This window comes from Osmerus eperlanus, chromosome 19 (assembly GCF_963692335.1).
Source record: "Osmerus eperlanus chromosome 19, fOsmEpe2.1, whole genome shotgun sequence".
NCBI lineage: Eukaryota > Metazoa > Chordata > Actinopteri > Osmeriformes > Osmeridae > Osmerus > Osmerus eperlanus.
In genome coordinates, this window is record NC_085036.1 from 4,740,981 (window position 1) to 4,761,163 (window position 20,183).

At 44.5% G+C, this 20,183-nt stretch overlaps 1 protein-coding gene across 3 annotated transcripts in view; it reads left to right on the forward strand.

Moving 5' to 3' along the window:
* kcnj6 (potassium inwardly rectifying channel subfamily J member 6) overlaps positions 1-20,183 on the forward strand; it is a 51,140-nt gene that overhangs the window by 25,737 nt on the left and 5,220 nt on the right. For all 3 annotated transcript variants that reach the window (XM_062485087.1, XM_062485086.1, XM_062485088.1), the window contains exon 2: positions 3,942-4,857. In XM_062485087.1, coding sequence (XP_062341071.1) covers positions 3,966-4,857 — 892 coding nt within the window. In that variant the 5' untranslated portion in view covers positions 3,942-3,965. The remainder of the gene's footprint in view (positions 1-3,941; positions 4,858-20,183) is intronic.

The following is a 20,183-nucleotide window of genomic DNA, read 5'->3' on the forward strand; positions in this document are numbered from 1 at the left end:
ACAGAACGTCTGAGTCAGACTCACCCCCTCCCCCCCCACACACACACACACATAGATGTTAGGTAGACAAAGAAACCTTGCGGATCTTGACGAAAGGACTGGGTTCTCTGCACAGTAATGTCATAGCAGCCAAAAAATCAATCCTGGTTATTGTAACAGCTGCTATAAGTTATGTATGAATGACACAGAAGATAACTTAAAAGGATTACAATGACAGAGGCAGGCTGCTATACGGCTTGATTAATGTTTTACTTTTAAATTTCTGATCATCACTGGGCCAAGTTTTTAATTAGATTTCAGGCTTGTCTGTGGCCATGCATCAAGGGACCTGGGTGGTTTAGAGAGGATATCTAGGAAATATGAAAAGCACCAGGGACGAGATGACAGGTTGGGGCAGAAACAGAAAGGAACATAGATCCTCCATTTCAAGGTTTCCTTGTCAAGCCATTACCTTGTATGCTAGCAAGTGTGGTCAAGATCCCCTCCTTCCCACCTGTCAGGTGTGGCAACGAATGGAGCACCCCACGGTTTTGTCGCTGCCGGGTTGCCATGGAAACAGAGAAAAGCAGAGGCAGTGTCAGGGTTGGGTAACAGCACTGATTAAAGCTGGCCGTCTCGGATAAGGAATCAATGAGATACACTGAGATTGATTAGAGAGATGACTGCCTGCTATTTGGTACCCTTACTCCAAAACAGGCATTTTTAGGAATATGATAATAATAAAAAAACATAAAACATATAGATAAATATATATATACAAGTCTTCAATTTCTCTGCTCTGTATCACTGAATGTGAGAACTTCGGTCTCTCTCACTGAGACCCATTTTCCAGTTGTCACTGTCGTTTCCAGGCCTTGTAAATCTTCAAAAGGTCAAACACGTTTGCATTTATTATAGACCAAATATTAACACAATGGCCTTTTTATTTCTTATCATGTGATAACTGGTTGTGTTGACTGGAATTCATTGTAATATTGATTGTAAGGGGCAATGTGGCCTCGTAGAGAGCAATGTAGATCACATCCACGTTTAGACAGGATGAGACTTAATAAATGCTGAGTTTCTACATGGGCTTCAGCAGACAGAACTTGCCCTTCACTACAGTATTCCACACTGCCTGTGCCTGCAGGGATTTGTCATAGAGTTAATCAGGCCTTGAATAATATACTGCTAGGGTCATGAACAGTACAGTTTATAACATGATATTATGTCTCTGTGTCAAGGTTGCACAAATTGTGACGCAAGTCTGTTTGTAACATCATGGTAATGTGCTGCTTTGGTCTTCTCACTTTATGGAATGTGAGAGATAAAATACACACAATGGGTCACAGAGGGACTCTGTGACAGAATCCGGTGTGCTGTAAAAGAAATCGTCCACATTAAAGAACAGGACGTGTAGCCGATTTCATTGACCCATAAACGCAGTCTGCGGATGGCTGTAAAGAGCTGTTCGAAAAGTGATGTGTTCCTCCAGAAGGCCACGTCTAGTGGATTCTCCTTATCTGGACAGTTCTAATTCATTTCAGCCATCACTGTGCAAAGGAGATTATCCTATGACGTCCTATTGATTTACAGTAATGGCAACCCAGAGATGGGTAGTTTGAAATAGGAGACATGACCGCAAGCGGCAACAGACACTAGCCAATCAAGATAAAGCCAGGAGAAAGCACACATGTATTGTTTCTGTGGAAGCGCTGACAGTGAGAAATGAGGCAAAGATGGAGGCAAGAAGCACTGTAAGAGGGTTGTAATTCAATTACCCCAAACAATTAAGGCTGCACCAAGCACATAGGCTATACATTTTATGTCCTCACCCCCCCCCTCCAACCCACAACTCGCCCCTCAAAAAAAGGTTCCAGTGACAATAATGAGCCTGTCTGTCAAGTCTATACGGTTGACATTCAATACGTTGAATTAAAGTAACAGTTTTTGGCTTCTTTTTTTTTAAGATGAAAGGAAGCCTTGTTTTCACCCAAACCGATTAACTTTGTGCTCATCTTTCTAAAGAGCTGTTGCTCTGCAGCATTCATCTCTGCGCTGCTCCAGCTGAGGCTCTGAGGCAGATGACAAATCTGGGGGATGTGAGGAGGGCCCAGTGAAGCTGTACTAATTAAATTACCTGCCTCTTGTCTGTACGGCTGCCGTCGGCTACTGACACAGGGATTAGTCATGGGGGGGAAAAGGCCTCCCTAGCCCTCACTCTCTATGAACAGGGGACTGATGTTCGCAGAGTGAAAATATCTCTGGACACTTTGTCTACTGAGACAACCTTCCACTCCTTCTCTTTTCAAATATATATATATGTTTCATTTTTGTCAATTTTTTATTTTTGTCAATACGGAATCTCTCAATATGTCCATCTTGAGGAATGAGGTAAAGAGTGTAAAAGTATAGATTTAAACAGATTTTCACTCGGTCCTTCCCCAGAAAATCAAGCCATGTTATCAGAAAATCTGGCAAACTAACAGAGCAAAGCCCCCTTTGATCATTCACAGAATGAAGCTGTACGGTTCAAATCCAACAATTGCTATTGCGCTTTTCATTTAGTCCCCCTGGGTCCTGTTCTCATGCACTAAATTTCTCCAGTGTTGCTCTGAGTCAAACGCTCAATATCTCATGCCATAAGCGTGCTGACATAAGCAGTGAGAGACATTTAAACAATCTGGCCTTAGGACGCTAAGAAGGATGCAGGGTAAATATACAGTTTACTACTGATGAGGAGTTAGACATTACTGAGGTTGGAGAAGAGAATACCACACCAAAACCAATTTGCCAGTTGACTTTCGTATAAATCTACTTGTCATTTGTGTTGTCATGTTCTGGCTCCCCCCAACCCTGTTCTTCAGGTATCCAGGCACACTGGGGGGGTCTTCTCAACCTCTAGGAACCTGCCTGACCTAGGACTCATCTGCCACATCTACAATCTCTGCTGGAAACATCATCCATCAATTCATTGTTATTATACATTGTGTATTGTTCCTTTGTGATTCCTTCAGTAAAACTGTAAAACATATTCAGTTGTTAGTGTGGTTTTTGAACTTTTGTTGAAAAAGAATAACCAAAAGGATCTTCTGGAGGATATATATACAAAAATAACTGTTGCTTTCTGATGGAAGCTCTGAGGGTAAGCTTACCAATAGATTTTGGCAACCAGAGTTCTGACAGCTTCCGTTTCTGTGTTTTACTGGAGACGATGTTTCAAAACCTAGTGCAGCTCTTGAGGAGGGCGTTCCTCTAGGACTTGGCACAGTGTAAACAGACCTGGATAAACCAGAAAGAGATAAGATAAGACCACTTCAAGTCAATTAAATTAACATAGAATGGATGCTTAGCACAGGAAAATAATAAAGAACCACAAAAATACATAAAATATACAAAGTACATCAAATACATTTCCAGCGTCAATAGCAAAATACATTTCCAGCAGCAGTGCTCATGGGCTGGGGGGAAGTATTTTATTGTATCCTTGTTCAGAATGGCCACTGCACAGGGTACCCATTCTTCCCGTCTAGTGGGATCTTGAGTCTTGTGCCAGATGGCAGCAGCTGGAATGATGAGTGGAGGTGGTGGGTGGAGTCAGGGTAGACCTGGGTTACCTTCTTAGTACTATTAGTACTGTATGGCGCACTTGATTTGGTTTCATGAGACTGAATACCTTAAATTAAAACACAACACACAAATTTATCTATTTAAACACACATACATGGCCAGAAAAAGAGAAAAGTGTAGCTGTAATCATGCTGGGAGAAAAGGATAAGCACATGGCTACGACCATGCATCTTGTTTGTTCATAAGATGAAAGACCATCCCTCAAAATAGAGGGAGCTGCTTTATCACTGTAACATCGCCCCCTCGAAAGGTAGACTCAGTCAGCTGATTCAGTGATTGTGTCTTGGTTCTTAACTGCTCTGTGTACCTCTTGTCTTGTTTTCCGTCTGTAGGCTTGACTCGCTCTAGAAGGCCCAATGGAGCAGGATGTTGAGAGCCCGGTCACCATCCGACAGCCCAAGCTGCCCAAGCATGTCCGGGAGGACCTGTTGGTGGAGCGGGAACGGGCCAAAAGGAAGGTCCAGAGGTACGTGCGCAAGGACGGCAAGTGCAACGTCCATCACGGCAACGTGCGGGAGACCTACCGCTACCTGACAGACATCTTCACCACGCTGGTGGACCTCAAGTGGAGATTCAACCTGTTCATCTTTGTTCTGGTGTACACAGTCACTTGGCTGTTCTTCGGCTTCATGTGGTGGCTCATTGCCTATTTGCGTGGAGATTTGGACCACATAGGGGACAGCACGTGGACTCCCTGTGTCAATAACCTCAACGGGTTTGTATCTGCATTTCTATTCTCCATCGAGACGGAGACCACTATCGGGTACGGGTACAGGGTCATCACAGACCAGTGCCCCGAGGGGATTGTTTTGTTGTTGGTCCAGTCGGTTTTAGGGTCAATAGTAAATGCTTTCATGGTGGGCTGCATGTTCGTCAAAATCTCACAACCCAAGAAGCGGGCGGAGACGTTAGTGTTCTCCACCTGTGCAGTAATCTCCATGAGGGATGGTAGACTGTGCCTGATGTTCAGGGTCGGCGACCTCCGGAACTCTCACATTGTGGAGGCCTCTATCAGGGCCAAGCTGATCAAGTCCAAGCAGACCAAGGAAGGGGAGTTCATCCCCCTCAACCAGACAGACATGAACGTTGGTTATGACACGGGGGACGACAGGTTGTTTCTGGTGTCGCCCCTCATCATCTGCCATGAAATCAACCAGAACAGCCCTTTCTGGGAGATCTCCCAAGCCCACCTGGCCAAAGAGGACCTGGAGATTGTGGTCATTCTGGAAGGAATGGTGGAGGCTACAGGTAAGCAAATGATTGGTCAGATTAAAAAATTCATGACGTCTTCAGGATCTTATTTTGACCTTTCCATCGACGGCATGTCAATTTGTAAAACAGATTAGGATTTGTAGATGCTCTTTTGATGTGTTCCATATACTGTATATGTATAAACTGCAATATCTAGCGTCTCATTTGATTAGCAACTGCATATGCAGCCTTAATGTTTATATTGTAGACAAATTATTAACCGAGAAGTGACCAAGTACAGAGCAAGGGTGTGTTTCATCTCATATCACGACAATGCATTAGTCAGTGCATATCTATTCTCCTCACCTTCTTACCATGTTTACCTCTGCTGTTTGAGAGCAGGGGCCTGTTCCATAAAGGCCGCTCAAATAAGTTGGACTAAAAGTCCCAAACCAGACTTGAATTAGCTTAACAAGTCAAGCGGGGCTAAAGCGGTTCCATAAAGGTCAATTTCAGCTCAGCAGTCCTACTAATTCAAGTCAGATTTAAGTAGTCAAGCTAATTGCACGTGCACCCTATTCTTAAGCAGCCTGAGAGGTAAAACATGGATCATACAATCCACCACAGCAAATGCAATGCACACGGCCACGTGACTTCTTCCATAAAGAACGTTCCCTTTAAGCCGTGTAGTATGACAGCTCCCTCATCCACCGCTTCATCAAAATGAAACGACACGCCATGATTGACGTGAACGATAGGCTACGTAGGTCGAGGTCTTTTTTAGACCTTTAGTTACGTCGTTGATTAAGAAACAGACACCCTCTAAACACACTATATACTTTTTTTTTTTTACATTGTTTTAAATAAATAGCCTACTATTAATCAATACATTACCCAGTAGCCTAACTTTTTAACATGGTTGTGTCGGGAAAATGGAGGATAGAGATGTAGCCTATGGATTTAGGTTTGTTTTGCAATTGTAGACTGTTAACAACTATATAGCTATGATAATTATACTCGGATAATTTAGATTGATGCCTGATGCCTAAATATTTGGAATCACAAACTACTGTAGGCTAGCCATAGGCTATGTTTAACGTGGTGTGTATCAAATCATTGTTCATCATCGTTTAATGTATTAGGCTAAATGTTGTAGCCTATGTAGGCTATTTAAGTTGATTTTCTATCAATGTTGAACATATTGAACTGATGAGAATAAGAAAATGAGAATATCCGTGGTAAATCATCGTTTTCCCGTTGGGTCAGTGTTACAGGAAGGTCTGGTTAAGCACCAAGTCACGCTAAGCCTGACAGTTAGCCTGCCCCGGACCAGACTAGTTTCGCAGCCTAAGTTGCCATAGTAACCGAGTACTACGTTGAGCTAGCTTTATGGAACTGAATGAACTACAAATGAGTCTGACTAACTGACATAAGTCTGGCTTATTCGGTAAACTCGCTTTATGGAACAGGCCTCAGGAGTTATTGAAAGACAGGAAGGGAAACAGAAGTGGAGATCATTTAATTAATCAAGATTCAGTCCTTATATACACCATGATGTTGGCACAGAGCGAGGCTTTTGTTAAGTCATCAGCTAGATAATGGGCTTATTGTGCATGAGGTAGATGCAAATAAGATCATATTTCATTAGCAATAAGAAAGGGCAGGTGCATCCATGGTTGTGTAACCACACGGACCATTGTAAACATTGTCTGCAGACACTTTTTGCCTGATTACACAAGCAGCAAACAATTCTCGGTTGCCAATCTGTAAGAAAGCTACAAAGCAAGGCCATCAGACATTGTGCATTCCTTATTGAAACTGAAAGAAGGGCTTTACCTTCTCCAGAGTTGCAAACTTGTTATTTTCAGGGATTGTACCAGGGTTGTTCTACAAATGTTCTCAAACAGGAAAATATAAATGCTGGTTTCTTTGAATGTTATGTTTTTTTTGAGTCTCCTTGGGTTCTGTGAAAAGCTTTTCTCAGACACAACAAAACCTTGGTGAGCCAAACCTTGTTGTCAGAGTAAAGAGGACATGTATACATTTACATTACATTTAGTCATTTAGCAGACGCTCTTATCCAGAGCGACTTAGTCCCCCTGAGGCAAGTAGGGGGAAGTGCACAACGTCATTTTGGCACAGCCGGGAATCAAACTGGCAACCTTCTGATTACTGGCCCGATTCCCTCACCGCTCAGCCACCTGACTCCTTATACATATACATGTTTATAAATTAAAACTATGGCTGAGTGACAGGTTGGAATGAAGAGCACAGTCGCAGATGCAGTTCAGAGTTTTTAATAGTTCTGAGTTACTTCAATAACTTAAAGTGGTCAACAAAGGAATAACGCAAAGCAGGATTGTAAGGCACGACCACACACTGGATCAAATCATACTTGAGGCAAAGGCAAACTTAAAGTTCATCGAGACGGTTGGTTCAAGGGTAATCCACAATCGAGGTCAAGGCACAGTCCAGGGTCAAGGAACACAGAGCAGCCAGCACAATCGAGGTTTCCAGGTAGGGCAAGACAAAGGGGAGTTCAGAGACAAGCGGGGTTCAATACCGTGAATCAAAAGAGAGTCCAAGTGAACAGTCCAAATCGTAATCCAAAATCCACAGTCAAGGCAGGCAGGATCAAGCACAGATAAAAGTAACTTCCGTAGCATGCAAACCATGAATGAGCACTGACAACCAATTCAGGGTTCCTTTTAAACATGGCCGTTCACTTCCTCACAGCTTGGCTGAGCCGGCCTTGCTCCGACTCCTTAGTGCCCTCTGCTGTCCTGGAGGGCACGCTGTGTGTTGAGTCGTGACAGGACCCCCCCCCTCGAGGACCGGCACTCGACGGTCCAGGAAGGTCCGGGTGTGCGTCGAAGAACTCCTGGATCAAGGATTTGTCATAAATGTACTTCCGAGACCCATGACCGCTCCTCCGGTCCATAGCCCTCCCAGTCTACGAGGAACTCCAATCCACGACCTCGTCGTCAAACATCGAGGAGTTTTCTGACTGTGTAGGTCAGAGTGCCATCAATCCTCCGAGGTGGAGGAAGGTTCTGGGATGTTGGAGACAGAGGAGAAGAGAAGGCTTTGTGTAGCAAAGAGACATGAAAAACAGGGCTGACCCTCATTGACCGAGGGATGGACAACTTGACACCGGATTAATTCTGCGTGACACTCTGAACGGTCCCGCATACCTAGGTGGGAGTTTTTGGGATTCTGCAGCCATAGGCAATCCCTTTGTAGACAACCAGACCCGATCACCAGGGTTGTAGAGCACTGCCACCCTTCTTTTTCGATCCGCCTGGCATTTGTGTTGGTTTGTGGTCCTGCGAGGTTCCGGCAGACCCTTTTCCAGAGACGTCGAAGGCGCTGGACTGAGGCATTCGCTGCAGGCACCGGGCCCTTTGTTGGCGAGGCAGGGAACAACACTGGAAGGTATCCTGTAAGCGCTTCAAAAGGAGACATTCCTAAGGATGAAGACTCTAACTGGTTGTGAGCCAGCTCCGCCCACATCAGGTAACTTGCCCAGGTGGTAGGGTTAGAAGAATATGTCACAATATGATCAGAGATATTTCCCCATCTCTTGGTTGACTCGTTCAGTCTGGCCATTAGTCTGGGGGTGATACCCAGAGGTGAGACGAACGGTTACCCCATTAGCTGCCAAAAGGCCCTCCAGAATCTGGCGATGAACTGTGGACCCCTGTCGGATAGGATTTCCTCAGGCGTGCCATGGTAGCGAACCACCTCTTTAACTAGAGTGTCTGCTGTCTGCCGGGCCGTTGGGAGCTTCTGTAGGGGTACAAAACGTGAGGTCTTTGAAAAACGATCAACAATGACAAGTACAACTGTAAAACTATTGGAGAGGGGAAACCCCGTAACAAAGTCAAGAGAGACGTGACCAGGGGCGACGGGGGTGCAAGAGCCCTTGGGGGCGCTGGTTGTCGACTTTGTGGGCAGCACATATGGAACAGGCTGCGACATAACCCGCAACATCCTACCTTGTAGACAGCCACCAGAATGTACGGCTAATTATTTCCATGGTTCGGTGTCGCCCGGGGTGGCCTACCAAGCGAGAATCATGACCCCACTCCAGCACCAGTGGCCGTTGGAACGAAAGTCTTGGAGGGTGGCGTGTTGGGTGGTGGTTGTTCTAGACGGTGGCCATCTTGCACTTGCTCCATTAGTATCCAACAGACCGGGGCAACAGCACAGGTGTTGGGAACAATTGGTTCTGGTGTTTCTAGAAGGCTATCTGGGGCAAACTTCTGAGAGAGGGCATCAGCCTTGACGTTCTTGGACCCTGGTCGAAAAGAGAGTGTGAAATCGAAGCGTGTGAAGAAGAGGGCCCACCGAGCTTGACGAGGATTGAGTCTGCAGGCCTCATGGATATACTCAAGGTTTTTATGATCTGTCCACACCATGAACGGATGCTTGGCCCCTTCTAGCCAGTGGCGCCACTCTTCTAAGGCCAGTTTGACTGCCAGCAGTTCACGATTCCCTACATCATAGTGACTTTCAGCTGGGGTGAGCCGTCGAGAAAAGAAAGCACAAGGTTGCATCTTCTGGTCCTGGGAAGATCTCTGGGAGAGGACCGCTCCTACTCCCACCTCTGAGGCAGCCACCTCTACTATGAAAGGTAATTCAGGGTCTGGGTGAGCTAGCACTGGAGCCGTGGTGAATCTTTGTTTTAGCTCTGAAAAAGCTTGCTGAAGACCAGTGAGAGGAGAGCCGCCGCTGTGCTATAATTTCTTCTAAAGCGGCGATAAAAGTTTGAACAGCCCAGGAATCTTTGCAACTGCTTTATAGTTGTGGTGTAGCCCACTCCAGGACTGCTGTTACTTTTGACTGATCCATTATTAATCCCTGGGGGGAGACCACAAAGCCAAGAAAGGTGGTGCTAGAAGTGTGGAACTCACTTTTTTCCAGTTTGACGAAGAGTCGATTTTGGAGTAGTTGCTGAAGCACTCGCCGGACGTGTTGAACGTGAGAATCTAGGTCAGAGGAAAATATTAAAATTTCGTCCAAGTAAACAAACACAAAGTGATCCAAAAATTCCCTCAGCACATCATTAACAAAGGCCTGGAACACAGCAGGGCAATTAGACAGGCCAAAAGGCATTACCAGGTACTCGTAATGCCCCCGAGGGGTTATGAACGCTGTCTTCCACTCGTCGCCCTCTCGAATTCTGACGAGGTGGTAGGCATTCCGGAGGTCCAACCTTGTGAAGATTGTGGCTCCTCTGAGACGTTCAAAGGCTGTGTTCAACAGTGGCAGGGGATACTTATTCTTCACAGTTATTTTATTCAGTCCCCTGTAATCGATGCATGGACGGAGCCCACCATCTTTTTTGCCCACAAAAAAGAATCCAGCCGCAGCAGGAGAAGTGGACGGCCGGATAAGTCCATTTTGGAGAGCGTCCTGAATGTAAGTATCCATTGCTTTGGTTTCAGGAATGGACAGGGAGTAAAGCCTGCCTCGTGGGAGCGCTGTGCCAGGAAGGAGATCAATTGCCATATCATAACTACGATGTGGATGGAGCAAGGCTGCCCTTTCCTTACAGAAAACCGCACTGAGGTCACGATACATGACGGGAACCTTTGGGGTACCAGCTAGGGGGGTCAGGGCAGCTGCAGCAATACTTGAGATCGTGGGCTGTTGTAGTGGCCGATGGGCTGTACAAGTAGGTCCCCACTGTGTAAGAGTGCTAGTGGCCCAATCGAAGGAGGGTTGATGGGTTATGAGCCAGGGGTATCCTAAGACAAGGGGATCTTGAGGAGTGTCAATCAAAAAGAAAACACAGCTTTCCAAGTGTGTGTTAAGTGTAAGCATCTGCAGGGGCCGGGTGCAGAACTCTAGTCGTCCAGACCCCAGGGGACGTCTGTCAAGGGCCTGTACTGCTCTTGGAGCCTCACAATGAGTGATCGGCACCTGTAACTGGCGTGCTAGTGTTTGATCCATCAAATTAACTGCTGCCCCTGAATCCACCAAAGCTCGAACCCCTTGCTGGAACCCCAGGTTAGATGCACAGGCAGGGAACAGCGAGACGCGGGAGCAGAGGCGACCACTTCGCTCACCAGGAGGCCCCTGGCTCCTGGTGGGCGCTGCCTTTTCCCTAGGGGTTTGGACAGTTACTGCACAGGTGACCCTGGCCTCCACAATACAGGCAAAGGCCCTGTCGAATCCGGCGCTGTCTCTCCTCTTGGCTTAGCCGAGAAAGACCTAGCTGCATGGGCTCCTCCCCATCATGGTCTACGGGTGAACCGGCCCGAGGTGGTGGCCTTAATGGCAATGGACAATCGTGGACCCGGGTTGGCGGAAGAGAGCCGGCCTTGCTCCGACTCCTTAGTGACACTTTGTCTTTTCTGAAAGACTTTGTCTTTTCTGAAAGACTTTGTCTTTTCTGAAAGACTTTGTCTTTTCTGAAAGACTTTGTCTTTTCTTAGCTTCAAAAGACAGCTAAGTGACTTGGCAGGACTAGAGGCAGGTCTCCACGCTGGACTTAGTCTGTGCATGTTCATGTTGAGTTAGTGAGGTAACACTAATGTGAGTGAGTCCCCTCTATCAGCTACCCAGGGCCTCACTGAGCTGCACCATAAAACAGCACAACCCTGCCTGACAGGGCTCCTCTAAATGGGAAGACACACAATTGAATGTGTCAGCCAATTAGTCACTGTGCACTACAATCTACACACCAAAAGTTTCCTATTCCAACCGCCAGACACGTGTGTAGAAATTTCTATATAGGCATTGATGTTATCTTGAGGAGGCGTGTGAGTTCTGCAGATGGCTTTCTTGAAAAGCAAGTCCAAAAGGACCCAGTGACACGTGTGTGACTGCTCTTGTGTACTGTGCATGACGGAGATGGAGATCCTTGCGGTTTGTTTGATGCACATCACCTTCCAAAGCAGGAAGTGTGCTTGCATGTCAGTAAAGCACATTATGTTTTACATTGCTGTGGACTCCAGGTCTGTGTGCTATTTTTCTTTTACTTCTAGCAGTGGGAGTTTGTCTGGCCTTGAGTGATGATGTCATAACTCATTGCACTGCAGATTGTGATGCTGTTGTTTAGTGTATAAAAAAGGCAATTGATAAGGGGTGCTTGGCTGCATCTACTCAAACAGGCCCCTTAAAAACAGCCATGGAAAGAATCAAACCAATAATTTTTAAAGGTATGAAACAAGCTCATAAAGAACCCCCCCCCCCCCCCCCCGCACTTCAGTTTATCTCTGCAACTCCCTAGATTTCTCTGAGCACAGGCCCAACAAATCAATCTAATTCTCCTCCTCCTTTCAATTCCTCTTTCTTCTCTTTGTGGCTGATACATGCAAATGAGTGAAATGAGTTTGCCGGATTGATTCCCGGCTGTGCCAAATGACGTTGTGTCCTTGGGCAAGGCACTTCACCCTACTTGCCTCAGGGAGAATGTTTCTGTACTTACTGTAAGTCGCTCTGGATAAGAGCGTCTGCTAAATGACTAAATGTAAATGTTCTGTTCTTTCTCATTTGTCATTTTCCATTTCATTTGACTAAAGTTTGATTCAAAGAATATCACTTATATAATTGTGTGCGGTGTAAATTGTGTATTATCCTCTTTTTACCTTTTAACAATGCTTTTCCCCTCATCCCTGCGGGCAGTTACAACAAAAGGTTTCTCAGGAAATTATGACAGACATTGTCTAGAAATGGTGGAGGAAATTGCTTGATCATTTAATCTCTGGTCTGTAATAGCTGTTAATATTTTTTTTTAGCCTTTTTTTGCAGGTCCACAATGTTAAAGAGGACTAGATAAAGCCTGGCATTATCTAACACCACTGTTTTGATTACGATGTATTGCATACTTTGACTTTGTACAGTACGTTCAAAATAGAATGTGCTATTTGGTTGACATCAGAGCAATAGTCAACCATAACATTCTTTCACTTCATTTTTCTTTAGTCTCACATACAATACATGTGGTTATTATTATAATATGTGACTGTACAAAACATACTGCGTAATATCTCTGCATGTTATATGGGAGATCATTTACATTTTCGTCTGCTCATTTACAGTACAGCTAGAGAGTAGAGAGTGGAAAGCGCCATCTTGTCAGTTTGAGGCAGAGAAAATGTGGTTGGCAACCCCCCCCATGTTTTTCATTAGCATATTTAAATCAATGGCTATAAGCAACAACATAAGATATAACAGTATTTTGGCAGTAGAATTCATGCAGTGCGCCTGGTGGAGATCAAGTGCTGAATCAAGGAGCTGGAGTAGAACCTCCCATATAAATGATGAAGCAGTTGTTAAACTATTTTTTCACACAGTTAAATGAGCATATTTTTTTTCAGTCTGTGAATCGTCTGTGAGAGATTACCTTGCATAATCTCTGTTCATGAATAACCTCATGATGTTTTATGGCAGCAAACATCACCATGGATTCAACAAAACCAATCAGTGTTTGTCACTTCAAGGGGTCTCATACAGCTTTTCTTGTCTATTGATGTAGCTGGAAACAGTATTTTTACTCTCCCCCTATGCAAACATGGATGGCATGCCTACGCCACTGCTCACATACATTGTGCAGTAATTTAGCTCTCCTTGCTGGTTCGGAGAAGTCTTTGACTTTGTGGATAGAGGACTGCCCAGATTCACTAGACAATGTATCGTTCCTAACAAAACCATTAGGAACTAATAGGGCTCTTTCTGGAACCTTTTTCAGGGTTTTTCCTGTTGTTTCTATAGAATAGGTGTAGGTGCTGATACATGTTCTTTTCCAGCATGATAGTGGATGTGGTAGCTTCGACATCTCAGCTATTTGATTGAACAGGCAAGTTGTGTCCAACTCCACATTCACCTTTTTTCAGTTATGTGATCATTATGTAAATAATAATATAGAACATAGAGCCATCTATTTAATATGTTGCTTTTAGCCTTTCCATAAAAAAAATTAGCTGATAATCCTGATTTATATTGTTAGAAAGTAATGGAGAAATCATTCCCCCACTCTTACTCTCTCTCTCTTTCTTCTTCTCTTACTGACCATACCATCATTGGCAGTGGTTTGTGAGGTTGCCATGGCAACTGCAGTTGGTGGAGCTTGATCTTTGTGAGCAAACAAAGTGAGTGAGCAGGCAGGAAAGCCCACGATGGTTACGTAACCAGTGTTATGTGAACAGCAGGCCCATCCAGTCAATCTCTATCTGATCGTTATTAGCTATTTTTGCACCACCAATTCAACGTGTGGGCACCGACTTAACTTTACCTCTTTGTTCCCTGTTCCTCAACCAAATACTTATTACAGTGTGGCAGAAAGCATAGGTCTTTGTACTGATCATCTGCTAAAAATGTGTGTGTGTGTATGTGTGTACGTGTGTACGTGTGTCTCTGCTGCCTTGGTTCTGCCTTTACATTTACATTACATTTACATTTATGCATTTAGCAGACTCTTATCCAAAGCAACTTCCAAGAGAGAGTTTTACAAAAGTGCATAGGTCACTAATTATAACAACGATATAGACCCAAACATTGCGGGTAGCCAAACATGATGCATACATTGTGAAAACCACATGCCTTTGCAGTTGTTATTATAGTTCTGGAGAACAATCACAATCATTGATGCTAAATGGCAAGCACCCAGTGCAGTACTACACAGTGAGCACAAAGGGAACTGCTAAGTTAGTATTGTTGTACACAGCATTAGAAGCAAGGCAGGTCCCCTCTATCAGCTACCCAGGGCCTCACTGAGCTGCACCATAAAACAGCACAACCCTGCCTGACAGGGCTCCTCAAAATGGGAAGACACACAATTGAATGTGTCAGCCAATCAGTCACTGTGCACTACAATCTACACACCAAAAGTTTCCTATTCCAACCGCCAGACACGTGTGTAGAAATTTCTATATAGGCATTGATGTTATCTTGAGGAGGCGTGTGAGTTCTGCAGATGGCTTTCTTGAAAAGCAAGTCCAAAAGGACCCAGTGACACGTGTGTGACTGCTCTTGTGTACTGTGCATGACGGAGATGGAGAGCCTTGCGGTTTGTTTGATGCACATCACTTTCCAAAGCAGGAAGTGTGCTTGCATGTCAGTAAAGCACATTAGGTTTTACATTGTTGTGGACTCCAGGTCTGTGTGCTATTTTTCTTTTACTTCTAGCAGTGGGAGTTTGTCTGGCCTTGAGTGATGATGTCATAACTCATTGCACTGCAGATTGTGATGCTGTTGTTTAGTGTATAAAAAAGGCAATTGATAAGGGGTGCTGGGGTGCTTGGCTGCATCTACTCAAACAGGCCCCTTAAAAACAGCCATGGAAAGAATCAAACCAATAATTTTTAAAGGTATGAAACAAGCCAAATACTTTACAGTGTGGCAGAAAGCATAGGTCTTTGTACTGATCATCTGCTAAAAATGTGTGTGTGTGTGTATGTGCTGCAAACTGAATCACAAACTGGTCTCTCTTCTGCCTCGGTTCTGCCTATACATTTACATTACATTTACATTGTGTGAATGAAAAGTGTGAAAAGACACAGGCAAGTTTCCCATACTTTTCTCAAAGGTTTTCCTCACCTGGTTCAGTAGCCCCAACATGTAGTACTGCCCACAAGGCAACAGGGCATAAAGCATGGTTCCCTCTTCTTATTGGATAACAATTGTTTGTGCAGAGTCCATGCAGCAGTGTGTTGTCCCTGGTGATTAGTTGTTTGTTGTGTGAGTAGCATTATCGTGAGTGGATATGAGCAGCAGGCGGGAGGAGAGCAACACAGTGACTGGATGATGACAGGACACGTATGGCATCTCCAGGGTGACCACCACACTCTTTAACGCTGTCTAAAGATGGGATGGGAGACAGGGAGAAGGGGAATGTGACGGAGTGAAGGGGTTAACTCATCCATGGCATTGAAGTATTACAGTTTTACAAGTGAGTTTAGTGCAAGTTGTAAGGACGCAATGCAAATCTGTGAGCGCCACAACCACACTTTGAGACTTTGAGAAAGGCATCAAACACAGTGTTCCATCCCAGTCTGTCAGCTTGCGTAGATAGACCCCTTGGTAGGATAGCTGCCTCGTCATGTAACCCAAGGGTCCATACGGACGGGAACAGCGGCGTGAAGGAGAATGTTACGGGTGAGGGCGGCGGTGCGGGGGAGGGGGTGCAAGGTTGCAGAGGGCATGAAGCAGGAACAGCTTGTGGCCGTTTTCCCGGCTGACCTATTCTATGCCATGAGGACTGTTGTGGTGTGCAGTGCACATAGGGTACTGCATAAACACACACAGACACACGCATGTGCGCACAGACACTCACACAGCTCTGCGGCATGATGGCCAGACTGTGTGGTCATAGGCCATATGCCCGCCAGACACTCATGTACCAGGTTTCCCCTTTCATACATTCATACACACAAGCACACACAAACTCTCTCACCTAGCCACACAAAACAGGACATCATGTTTCTGTGATTTTAAATCACCCAATGGAAATCAAGCCAAATGTCGCCATTAGAGGACATATTGGCATTAAAATAGTCCTCTTATGTTATCAAGACACACACATAGTATCATGGTTAATAAAGCTTGAAATAACAGTCCACCAGAAACTCATGTGTCTGTCCCTCATTAGTAGGCCAGGTTAATATGCTCCGCTGGATCTAAAGCTCTCTCAATGCCACCATTGTTATGCGTTACTTATATAATGTGACGTAGTCTGTAGTAGTCTCAAGTGGTGTGGATCGGCACTCTGCACACCAGCTCAACAACACGGACACTAACTTATACTAATAATAGTACTTCACTTTACAGAACTTTCCCATCTATATGATGATAGAGCAAAAGAGAAAGAGAGACAATTTAGGCTGCTAATATTATCCTACATGAAACGAATATGCATGTATTCATATTTTGCCACATGCCCAGAAGAGACTAATAGTAGTAGTAGGAATAGTATCTTATGATGTGATACGGATAGTAATTCAGTTTATAACCACGATCCACTATTATTGTCCTTGAGTCTTTGGAAAGGGGGAAGTGACACACAGCCAAATAGTCTCACAAAGGTCCAGTGAGATAAGTGTTGTAGAATGTCGAGAGAACATTAATTGTCTGTTGCTCTGAGGTCATCTTCCCAACAGATCCTGACTCATTTGGGGATTTTTGCATCTGAATTATCTTGGTGTTGACAGTCGACACTCACACACATACACACACTCAGTCTCCTGCTGGGCCCCAGGCTGGGGCGTGGGTTACATAAATGTGCTTGGCTAGGACTGTCTCTGTGTGTGGGTGTCTGACTGCCTTTGTCTCCATTTACCTTTGAGCTGTATTGCTCTTTGTAAAAGAGTTCCAGCGTTTGAGCATGTCACTTTCTTCTCTCCTGAATCTCACTCAGAGGGCTCTGGGTTGTGGGAGTATTCAAGTCTGTAGACAGCCTACACTGATTAGACCCCTGAAATTATAATGTGTCTTGCCTCTAACCCTTAACTAGTTTGAAGAACCTGTGTAAAAAAAACATTCACTTGAGGTGTTGAGTGTCAGGATCAGGCAGTCTCTCAAGGCTGCTGGATAATTGCTGGGTTGGGTCGGAATAACACCTGCAACAAATTGCTTCACTACATTCAATTATCAATTAGATACCTGGGGCCAGCGTTTCAAAACTTGTAATCCAGATCAGAATGATCCGATAACCAAATCCCCCTGTCGTCAGCCACGGATCAACCTGATCTATCCCGGTATTTCAAAACTTTGCCGGATTGGATCAGAGTGATCCTGATACCGGCAGATTGGGATGTCCAAATCCGTCCCGCCCCCTGGATCACAGATAGGAAACAGAAAATGGAGCGAACAATTTACTGAAAAAAGGAGAAGTTGACATAACTATTGTCTCTAAATGTAAGTATAATCTTGGTCTGTGTCGATGCGTCCTAAGACTAGATGAAAGGCAATCATTATATTAAGTTAACAAATTTTGTAAATCAGCACAAATTATTAACATATTTGTTTTTCTTTACAGATGTTTGTGGAAAGACAGCCAGTTAACACAGACCTGCTCCAAATGGCATAACCCTTGAGCTTTGGCTATGAGTGTGTGCTGAATGCATGTTAATAAATACATTTAACTGATTTTCAGTGAGTATAACTTCACAAAAAACTGTTACTTAAATAAGGCATTCATATTCAACCTTAAACATAGAAATAGCAGTTATGTCAAACAAAAGCACCAGGCCTTATCATTAATCACCAATGCTGATGCAGAAACAGTATTAGTGAACTGTTAAATGTTATGAGCTATAAACCATCATGAGAAATACAAATTGACCATGGCATTTCTAACTGCTCTTCCTGCTGGTTCATCGGCTTGATGTGGTGGTGGTGGCTGCAGCTGTGGGACTTCTGCCTCAAGTCGCAGTCTGTCCAGGATTTCTTCGTTAACCCTCGTGCTGCCTTCGGGTCACATGACCCAAAGGTTCATAACGAACCATCGTTGTGTTTATCCATCCAATTTTACCCAATACAAAAACAAATTAAAATAATTTTCTTTTAACCTTTGCAATGTGGGGGGTCTGAGACAGCCCAACGGTTAAAAGAAAATGCTTCACTTTGTCTTTGTATGCGGTAAATCTGTCGCAATACGACGGTGGGTCACAATGACTGATGGGTCAGAATGACCCGAAGATAACACAAGGGTTAAGTGGAACTCTTCTCATTTGTGCAATGTTGTGAAGAACAATGCAGGCACATATATTGCAGGCCTGCTTCGGCTCCACACGCAGATAATTCAGGCAGGCAAATCTACGTTTTAGAACACCATTGATTCTCCCAATTGTTCCCCTTGTTGCGCTGTGCGAATTGTTGTACCTCTGCTGTGAGTCACATGTGACAGTAGCAAAGGGGGTCATAAGCCAACGTAGAAGTGGGTAGCCGCTGTCAACAAGGAGGATACCATCTGGAGCAGTTTCTTGAAATCTTCTGTAAAGATGACTCTCTTAAAATCCGTGCATCATGTACAGAACCAGGCCATCTCACAACACAGTTAGTTATTTTAAGGTCAGCATTTCCTATGAGCTGCACATTAATACTATGGCATCCCTTTCTATTCACAAATTCCCATTCTCTTTCATGGGGTGCCTGAATGTGTATATGCGTGCAGTCAATGACACCAATAGTAGGCATCCTGGCAATTGAGAATAATTTTCTCTTGGTTTGAGTTATTTCTTCCTCATTATCCGTAAATCTCACATACTGATGGATTAGACCAGCCAGGGCTGATGCCACTGAATGAATTACGTGTCCCACTGTAGACTTTGTCACCGCCAGGCCATCTGCAATAACTTCGTAAAAAGATCCACAAGCAAAGAAACGTAGGGCAATAAGCACCTGCTCCTCCACAGTTAAGGCATGACTCCTTCTAGTAGGACGTTGTAGATGTTGGTGAAGAATATCACATATATACAAAATGTCTTCTCTTCTGAATCTATAGCGTGCATAAAGCTCATCATTTGAGTACTGCTCAAGAAGATTAGCTCGTTGGACATACTGACGAGGCTTGTATCGTCTCTGACGGTGCCGCACAACATGCACAATGGATGTCATGTTGCAGAAGCAAAGGTCATTGACCTTAACGAGCCCAGTTTTAAAGTCTGACCTGTGCTTTAACACCTGCTTTCAATTTATCTGAATGGTATAAAAGGCCTTTCTTAGTGATAGGGCTTTCTCAGACAACATGGAGAAGAACAAAGGAAGCAATTTTACTACAGCAGAGACAACAGCACTTCTGGAGGGTGTTCGTGCAAATTATCAGGCCTTTTTTGGAGCTTTTAGTGGCCCTGGACAGAGTTCTCTGTCATCCAAACATAAAAATGAAATATGGACTGACATTACAAAGCAAGTTAATGCTACTGGTAGTGGCCAACGGCGGAATGTGGAACAGGTTCGGCTTAGGTGGAAAAACCTAAAGCAGAAGGCTACCAAGGACCATTCAGAGGCAAAAAAAACCCCAAATGGGAAACAAGGCCATAAAACGTGGGGAATTCACAGAAACTGTTTTGGACATCATTGGAGGTGAGTTCTCAAGCTTTGTTTGGTATACTGCCAGCTGGTTCAGGGGAATCAATTGACCCCACTGAACCATTGAACCTGTCGGCTGAAATGATCACCCTCACCCCTGTGGAGCTTGCTTTTGAAGAGCCCTGCACAAGTCGGAGCCCTGTCTTGGAAGAGATGGGGAATTCACCAGCACCACCACCATGTAAGCGCAAAAAGCAAGCTGAGAAAGGGGATGCCTACAATAATTTATTAAAAGTGGAAACAGGACGGGCTCAACAACAAATAATTCTCACAAATGAACAAATTAAACTGACACTGCTTAAACAAGAATAAGTTAAGTTAAGAATTCAGTTGCTGGAAAAACT